General features: G+C 48.4%; 1 protein-coding gene across 2 annotated transcripts in view; it reads right to left on the minus strand.

The window, feature by feature from the left end:
• Positions 1–593: 593 nt before the first annotated feature.
• SEC24D (SEC24 homolog D, COPII coat complex component) overlaps positions 594–10,443 on the minus strand; it is a 53,378-nt gene continuing 43,528 nt past the window's right edge. For both annotated transcript variants that reach the window (XM_064651410.1, XM_064651409.1), the window contains exons 21-23: positions 3,185–3,376; positions 2,599–2,688; positions 594–2,226 (exon numbers count right to left, since the gene is read on the minus strand). In XM_064651410.1, coding sequence (XP_064507480.1) covers positions 2,086–2,226; positions 2,599–2,688; positions 3,185–3,376 — 423 coding nt within the window. In that variant the 3' untranslated portion in view covers positions 594–2,085. The remainder of the gene's footprint in view (positions 2,227–2,598; positions 2,689–3,184; positions 3,377–10,443) is intronic.

A 10,443-nucleotide genomic window follows, 5' to 3' on the forward strand; every position in this document is an offset into this window, starting at 1 on the left:
CTGCACTAATCCTTCCCATAGTAGGGTCATTCTCATGGGCTGAAAAATTAAGCAGTAGGTAAATTTGGTATGAAACAGGAATTAATTTTCTGTGTAATTATTACAGCAATGACAAAGGAAAAAAGAGGCCTGACTACTGTAAACCTGAGTTAAACACTACAGTCCTGCTGTTTCTGCAGAGCCAAGCACTGCTCTTGTCACATGTGTGTGGTGACTGTCCCTGTCATGATCACTGCCAACAAGTGCTGCTTTAGCTGTTGGGTGGCTTAATGTAGGTAACCCAAACTGCACCTGGCACGAGCTGTGCATGTGTAACAGCTCTGCCTTGCTTGGGCTTGGTTCTGAACAGCCCCTGTGCTGGGCTTTGCCAGCACTCAGGGAAGTGACAGGTACACTCTGCTCCATTCAGTCAACTCTACCAGCCATACCTGGGGGTGATGCCAACAGTGAAACACTCAGAAAGCTGGGCTGCCAGCTAAGCTGCCTGTCCTTGGAGTAGGAGATGATGAACTACAGCGTACTAATTGTTGGATGCATGGCCATAAAAAACTTGGAAAACTTGGTATATGAAAGAACAAACATACACACGATGATTATATTTAATAATTGCTTATTTCTTTACACAAAGAGTTGCTGGTGTCATTTTACAAATGGAATGGCAACAAATACTTTTTACAGGGTAATGTCTACAGCTAAAAAGTGCTTGTCTTGGCAGCTGAATTCAGGCTGAGAACCTTTTGTAATACAGCCACGTATTTTAAGAGCTCTTGGTCAATGACACATACAGGACCGTATAGATAAGCTGTTGAACCAAAAAGTTACACATTTTGACTGCTTATCAATCATGGATATTAAATAATTAATACTAAGTAGCAACACTAACATGTTTAAAGGCACTTTTTTCTTTACTGAGGCTTAGCCTTACTTTTGAGTCTTTTTGGCTTTCTTTGAAACACTAATTGTTTTAACAATAGCTTTTCAAGTTCAGAAAAGTTCAAACCTCTCCCACAGAGGCACTGGTCCTACAGAGACAGACACACTGATGAAGTATCTGAGGTAAACAGCTGTTCCAAAGGCTCTGGCTTTCTAAATTCTACCTTCAATATTGGTATTAGCAGAAGCTTGTTTTTCAAAGCAGTGACCACTGAATAAATCAGTCATGTGAGAGGAGATCACCGCAATAGAACTGGTATTAAACATGAGGCTTTATAGCACCACAAATAACCTTTGGTTAATGTGTCAACTGCCTCACAGTTGACCTGCCACTGAAATTCTGAGGGACAGATTTTTCTGAGTTGTATTGGGAATATTCCAGTTAACAAATGTTCTAAATAAAACCTAACCTGTGCAATTTTAAAAAGCTAACTGCTGCCCCTAAGAGGAGGCATTATCTGCCAAACATGGCAAAAGGATTGTTGGATTACTGTTCTTCTGTGGTCCCCATTGTTGTTGCACTTTCTCAAGTCCAGTTAGAAACTGAGGCATTTGTGTCCTGGATAACCCCAGCCGTAGAAGGGTCCCCAGAGCTCTGTTTCTGTAGAAAATAGCACTTGTCCCTTCCAGGAAAAAAAGGATTCGCTTCCCAGGAAGGACTCTGAAATCCTTCAAACTGAATTATGTGTTTACTTCCAATCTGATTCAACTGTACATCCTCACTTAGAAGTGTTTTGTATTTTTTCCACTTCTGTATAGATTCTGAGCATCTCTGCCAGCTTTTGTACAACTTGTGTCTAGTAAAAGGAATACTTAAGAATTTTCTAAATTGTATTTTAAGAAATGCGTACCATATATGCTCTTAAGCACTGACAGTCTGAAATCTGACAGTTGATGTAGAGAAAAGAGTCAGAACTCCCAGAAGATTTATACCTGAGTGCAGAACCTCCTATTCTACAGCTTAGTAAGTAAGCGAAGTACTCGGGGAGAGGTGGGGCCAAATGAAACTGTCCAAAGAGAGCACAGAAGAGGGTCAGCAAAGCACAGCAGAAGGCCTGGGCCTGGTGGAGCTGTGGGCCAGCCTTAAGGCACCAGGGACTGTCTGTCCCTCCTGCAAAGGGAAAAAGGAACTGAGAAATGTTAAGTGTTGCCTTAACTGAGCAGCTGACTGATCTCCTTGTGAATGCAGATGAGAAAATCCACATAAGAAGCTCCTCCATAAATACTCTTGTCTTCTACTAGGAACTGTCGGAAAAGCATCTCTGGCTGTTCCCGTTGCTTCACTATGATCAGCTGAAAAGAGAGAGATAATTTAGAACACAGTCATACTAGATGGCAGTAGTTTTCTTGTGTCTATTAGTGGATGCTCTTGAGGTGGGGAAAACCCCCAAAACTCTCTTTACATTTCAGTAGCTGAACAGAGGAGAAATTAATGTGAATTAAGGGTTGCAGATTAAAATGGTTACCTTTTAGACTTGACTACCTTTGAAAGTCAGTTTTGATTAGGAATTAAGCATGTTTGAGATGCCTGTGCCTACAAATCATGCTGGAACTCATTGATGTGCAGGAAAACTCCTGATACATAAAAAACCCTTTTATAGCTACTGGTAAGTTTTCACAAAGCCTGTAGTGTTCTTCTGAACAGGTAAAGCAGAAACAAGTTACCTTCATAGTGTGGGGCTTTTGGCTCTGGAGTTGTTCCAGGATATGCTTCAGTTTCTTAGAGAATGGATTGTCCAGGTCAGGCAGGGATGTCTGTCAGAAGGGAAGCGTGGCAGGTGGTTATCTTCCAGTCACAGCTCCTACCAGTTCACACAGACTGGACTAGCTGCTGATAGTTATGGTGTAAGGAGCTACGGATTTCATTCTAAACTGGGAAGTGCCATCTCCTTCACAAAAATGTCTCATCTCGAGGACTCACCTGCCGAAGCCATTTTTCATTGTAAAACAGTCACTGTATGAAAACTCATTGTCAGGAGAAACTAACTATTGCAAAGTGTTTTGTTCCAATTTCAGCAACACACAGTTTAGGACTTTAATATCTACAGCAGTCAAAGTTTAAGATTTAAAGAAGCTGTGAAAGCTTCTGTCCTGGAAATGTTCAGCTTACAATTTTATGTAAGTTAAAACACTCCTGGTGTCTTAACACCTTCTGCTGATCACCTGTTTCTGATGAAAGACCACCTCCCTTGTTTCCCCGATTAGCATCTGGTCTTATTAAATCCTGACTCCTTAGCGTGTGTGTACTCACGGCGTCGGTGCTGATGTGCGCGAAGGACGGCACGTTGAAGAGCCCTTGGATGAGCTCTGGGGACACGCTGGCTCCCAGCCACAGGAACATGCTCAGCCCGTTGGCCAGCAGGAAGGCCCCTCCCTCTGACAGCCGCTCCTCAGAGCAGCGCACGGCGGCCGGGACAGCATCGCTCTTCAGATCCAGGCTGTGCTGCGGGGAAAGGGACACGCGGCTTGGAGAAGGAGTGACAGAGCTCTACACAGACAGTAAAAACAGTTGAAGGGTTTAGAACAGCAGGGTGGTTCCTTTCCAGCTAAGAGCTGGTGGTGATGTGTGGGCTTTGGGGCTGAGTGGGGATGATTTGGGGTTTTTAGGGCTTTTTCTTGGTGCTTTGGAGGTTTTTGTGTCTGAATCAGAGGGATTTGGGTCTTGGGACTGAATGTGTTGTGGAGCTTGGGAAGGGGATGGCAGGAGGGGGAGCCCCCCGGGTACGGGGCTCGCCCCTTGTTTTGGCCCTGTGAGGGGGGTCTCTCCTTTCTGGGGAGGAGGGACTGACTGGATGGACAGACGGACAGACAGACGCACAGAGACAGACAGACATGCAGGCATATGGACAGACAGACAAAGACGGGCAGGTGGATGGACAGATGGACACACGGACAGACAGAGTAATAACGGATGGATGGACAGACAAATGGACAGGCAGACAGACACAGGGACACACAAACAAAGAGACAGATGGATGCACAGACAGACAGACACAGAGCTGGATGGACAGACAGGCAGACGGACACACAGATGTATGGATGGACAGACAGACACACAGATAGCTTGACAGACAGATGACCCGATGAGACACATGAGCAGACAGATGGACAGACAGACTGACCAAAGGGCAGACAGATGCAGACAGACAGACAGACACGTAGACTGGCAGAGGCAGACGGACAGACAGACGTAGATCAACCGATGAACACACAGATGGACAGATAGACAGATGGACGTATAGACAGATGGAGAGACAGACGGACACACAGATACATAACGATACACAGACACAAAAATGGATGAACGGACAGACAGAAGGACAGATGGACACATGGATGGATGGACATACAGACAAAGAGACACATAGACACAGATGGACAGACACAGATGGACAGACACACAGACAGATAGGCAGACACACAAATGGACAGACGGACAAACAGACCAATGGACAGATGGACTCACAGGATGGAGAGATGGACAGACAGACAGATGGACACACAGAGAGAGGAAAAAGGGACAGACAGATGAAAAACGGACAGACAACAGACAGACACACAGATGGACACACAGTCTGACCAACTGACAGACGGACACACAGCTGGACAGACAGCTGGACAGACAAATGGATGTAGGGATGGATGGAGAGATGGATGGACAAACAGACGGATGGACAGATGGACACAGAGGAAAAACGGACAGATGGACAGACACGTGGACACACACACAGCTGAACAGGCAGGTGGACGGACACACGGACGCAGAGAGGGACAGAGAGATGGATGGACAGACAGACAAACAGACACAAGGATGGATGGACAGATAGACAGACACAGAAATGGACAGACAGAGACAGACGGACGGATGGACACCCAGAGAGATGGACAGATGGATAGACAAACGGACAGAGGGCCAGATGGACAGACACAGACGGACAGACAGATGGACAGACAGATGAACAGACACACAGAGAGACACACAGCTGGACAAATAAACAGAAAGACAGACATAGCGATGGATGGAGAGACAGATGAACGGACAAACAGACAGATGGACACAGACAGAGGAAAGAGATGGACAGACATATGGACACAGACAGCTGAAGAGGCAGCTGACTGACACACAGACATAGAGATGGATGGATGGACAGACAGACAAATGGACACAGAGATGGACAGACAGATGGACAAACGGATGGACACAGAGATGGACAGACAGACAGACAGACATGGACACAGAGATGGACGAACAGAGATGGACGGAAAGACAGACAGACAGATGGACGGACAGAGATGGATGGACAGACAGACAGATGGACACAGAGATGGACAGACAGACAGATGGACACAGAGATGGACGGACAGACAGACAGACAGACAGATAGACACAAATGCCTGGACAGACAGACAGACAGATGGACACGGATGGACAGACAGACAGACAGACACAGAGATGGACGCACAGCTGGACACAGATATGGATGGATGGACAGACAGACAGACAGACGGACACAGCGATGGACGGACAGACAGACAGACAGATGGACACAGGGATGTACGGACAGACAGACAGACAGATGGACACAGAGATGGATGGACAGACAGACAGACAGACAGATGGACACAGAGATGGATGGACAGACAGACAGACAGACAGACGGACACAGAGATGGACAGACGGACAGACAGACAGACGGACACATGGATGGACGGAGAGACAGACAGATGGACACAGAGATGGACAGGCAGACAGACAGACAGACAAATGGACACAGAGATGGACGGACAGACAGACAGACAGACAGATTGACACATATGCATGGACAGACAGACAGACAGATGGACACAGAAATGGACGGACAGACAGACAGACAGACAAATGGACACAGAGATGGACGGACAGACAGACAGATGGACACAGAGATGGACAGACAGACAGACAGATGGACACAGATGGATGGACAGACAGACAGATGGACACAGAGATGGACGGACAGATGGACACAGATGTGGAAGGACAGACAGACAGACGGACACAGAGATGGACGGACAGACAGACAGACAGACAGACAGACAGACAGACGGACACAGAGATGGACAGACAGACAGACAGATGGACACAGAGATGGACAGACGGACAGACAGACAGACAGATGGACACAAATGAATGGACAGACAGACAGACAAACAGACAGACAGATGGACAGAGAGATGGACAGACAGACAGACAGACAGATGGACACAGATGGATGGACAGACAGACAGACAGACAGATGGACACAGATGGATGGACAGACAGACAGACAGACAGATGGACATAGAGATGGACAGACAGACAGACAGACAGACAGACAGATGGACACAGAGATGGACAGACAGACAGACAAATGGACACAGAGATGGACGGACAGACAGACAGACAGATGGACACAGAGATGGACAGACAGACAGACAGACAGACAGATGGACACAGATGGATGGACAGACAGACAGACAGACAGACGGACACAGATGGATGGACAGACAGACAGACAAACAGACAGACAGATGGACACAGAGATGGACGGACAGACAGACAGACAGACAGATGGACACAGAGATGGACGGACAGACAGACAGATAGACACAAATGCCGGGACAGACAGACAGACAGATGGACACAGATGGATGGACAGACAGACAGACAGATGGACACAGATGGATGGACAGACAGACAGACAGACAGATGGACATAGAGATGGACGGACAGACAGACGGACACAGATGGATGGACAGACAGACAGACAAACAGACAGACAGATGGACACAGAGATGGACGGACAGACAGACAGATAGACACAAATGCCGGGACAGACAGACAGACAGATGGACACAGATGGATGGACAGACAGACAGACAGATGGACACAGAGATGGACGGACGGACAGACAGACAGATGGACACAGAGATTGATGGACAGACAGACAGACAGACGGACACAGAGATGGACGGACAGACAGACAGACAGACGGACACATGGATGGACGGAGAGACAGACAGATGGACACAGAGATGGACAGGCAGACAGACAGACAAATGGACACAGAGATGGACGGACAGGCAGACAGACAGACAGACAAATGGACACAGAGATGGACGGACAGACAGACAGAGAGACAGACGGACACAGAGATGGACGGACAGACAGACAGACAGACAGATGGAAACAGAGATGGATGGACAGACAGACAGACAAACAGACAGACAGATGGACACAGAGATGGACGGACAGACAGACAGACAGATGGACACAGATGGATGGACAGACAGACAGACAGACAGATGGACATAGAGATGGACGGACAGACAGACGGACACAGATGGACACAGAGATGGACGGACAGACAGACAGAGAGACAGATGGACACAGAGATGGACGGACAGACAGACAGACAGACAGATGGACACAGAGATGGACGGACAGACAGACAGAGAGACAGATGGACACAGAGATGGACGGACAGACAGACAGATAGACACAAATGCCGGGACAGACAGACAGACAGATGGACACAGATGGATGGACAGACAGACAGACAGACAGATGGACACAGAGATGGACAGACAGACAGACAGACGGACACAAATGCATGGACAGACAGACAGACAAATGGACACAGAGATGGACGGACAGCTGGACACAGATATGGATGGACAGACAGACAGAGAGACAGACGGACACAGAGATGGACGGACAGACAGACAGACAGACAGATGGACACAGAGATGGACGGACAGACAGACAGAGAGACAGACGGACACAGAGATGGACAGACAGACAGACAGACAGACAGATGGACACAGAGATGGACGGACAGACAGACAGACAGACAGATGGAAACAGAGATGGATGGACAGACAGACAGACAAACAGACAGACAGATGGACACAGAGATGGACGGACAGACAGACAGACAGATGGACACAGATGGATGGACAGACAGACAGACAGACAGATGGACATAGAGATGGACGGACAGACAGACGGACACAGATGGACACAGAGATGGACGGACAGACAGACAGAGAGACACAGAGATGGACGGACAGAGAGAAAGACAGACAGATGGACACAGATATGGACGGACAGACAGACAGATGGACACAGAGATGGACAGACAGACAGACAGACAGACAGATGGACACAGATGGATGGACAGACAGACAGACAGACAGACGGACACAGATGGATGGACAGACAGACAGACAAACAGACAGACAGATGGACACAGAGATGGACGGACAGACAGACAGAGAGACAGATGGACACAGAGATGGACGGACAGACAGACAGATAGACACAAATGCCGGGACAGACAGACAGACAGATGGACACAGATGGATGGACAGACAGACAAACAGACAGACAGATGGACACAGATGGATGGACAGACAGACAGACAGATGGACACAGAGATGGATGGACAGACAGACAGACAGACGGACACAGAGATGGACGGACAGACAGACAGACAGACGGACACAGAGATAGATGGACGGACAGATGGAAAGACAGATGGACACAGAGATGGACAGACAGACAGACAAATGGACACAGAGATGGACGGACAGATGGACACAGATGTGGATGGGCAGACAGACAGACAGACAGACAAATGGACACAGAGATGGACGGACAGACAGACAGACAGACAGACAAATGGACACAGAGATGGACGGACAGACAGACAGAGAGACAGACGGACACAGAGATGGACAGACAGACAGACAGACAGACAGATGGACACAGAGATGGACGGACAGACAGACAGACAGACAGATGGAAACAGAGATGGATGGACAGACAGACAGACAGACAGATGGACACAGAGATGGACGGACAGATGGACACAGAGATGGACGGACGGACAGACAGACAGATGGATGGACAGACAGACAGACAGACAGACAGACAGACAGATGGACACAGGGATGGACGGACAGACAGACAGACAGATGGACACAGAGATGGACGGACAGACAGACAGACAGACAGATGGACACAGAGATGGACAGACAGACAGACAGACAGATGGACACAGAGGTGGACGGACAGACAGACAGACAGACAGACAGATGGACACAAATGCATGGACAGACAGACAGACAGACACAGAGATGGACGGACAGATGGACACAGATATGGATGGACAGACAGACAGACAGACAGATTGACACAGAGATGGACGGACAGACAGACAGACAGAGAGACAGATGGACACAGGGATGTACGGACAGATGGACACACAGATGGATGGACAGACAGACAGACGGACACAAATGCATGGATAGACAGACAGACAAATGGACACAGAGATGGACGGACAGACAGACAGACAGATGGACAAAAATGCATGGACAGACAGACAGACAGACACAGAGATGGACGGACAGATGGACACAGTTATGGATGGACAGACAGACAGACAGACAGACGGACGCAGAGATGGATGGACAGACAGACAGACAGCTGGACACAGAGATGGATGGACAGACAGACAGACAGACAAATGGACACAGAGATGGACGGACAGACAGACAGACAGACAGATTGACACAAATGCATGGACAGACAGACAGACAGATGGACACAGAGATGGACGGACAGACAGACAGACAGATGGACACAAATGCATGGACAGACAGACAGACAGATGGACACAGAGATGGACGGACAGCTGGACACAGATATGGATGGACAGACAGACAGACAGACAGACAGACAAATGGACACAGAGATGGACGGACAGACAGACAGACAGACGGACACAGGGTTGGACGGACAGATGGACAGACAGACACAGAGATGGACGGACAGACAGAAAGACAGACAGACGGACACAGAGATGGACGGACAGACAGACAGACAGATGGACACAAATGCATGGACGGACAGACAGACAAATGGACACAGAGATGGACGGACAGATGGACACAGATGTGGATGGACAGACAGACAGACAGACAGACAAATGGACACAGAGATGCACGGACAGACAGACAGACAGATTGACACAAATGCATGGACAGACAGACAGACAGATGGACACAGAAATGGACGGACAGACAGACAGACAGACAGATGGACACAGATGGATGGACAGACAGACAGACGGATGGACACAGAGATGGACAGACAGACAGACAGACAGATGGACACAGGGATGGACTGACAGACAGACAGATGGACACAGGGATGGACGGACAGACAGACAGACAGATGGACACAAATGCATGGACAGACAGACAGACAAATGGACACAGAGATGGACAGACGGACAGACAGACAGACAGATGGACACAGAGATGGACGAACAGACAGACAGACACAGAGATGGACGGACAGATGGACACAGTTATGGATGGACAGACAGACAGACAGACAGACGGACACAGAGATGGACGGACAGACAGACAGATGGACACAGAAGTGGACAGACAGACAGACAGATGGACAGAGATGGACGGACA

This window comes from Pseudopipra pipra, chromosome 4 (genome assembly GCF_036250125.1).
Source record: "Pseudopipra pipra isolate bDixPip1 chromosome 4, bDixPip1.hap1, whole genome shotgun sequence".
In the NCBI taxonomy this organism is placed as follows: domain Eukaryota; kingdom Metazoa; phylum Chordata; class Aves; order Passeriformes; family Pipridae; genus Pseudopipra; species Pseudopipra pipra.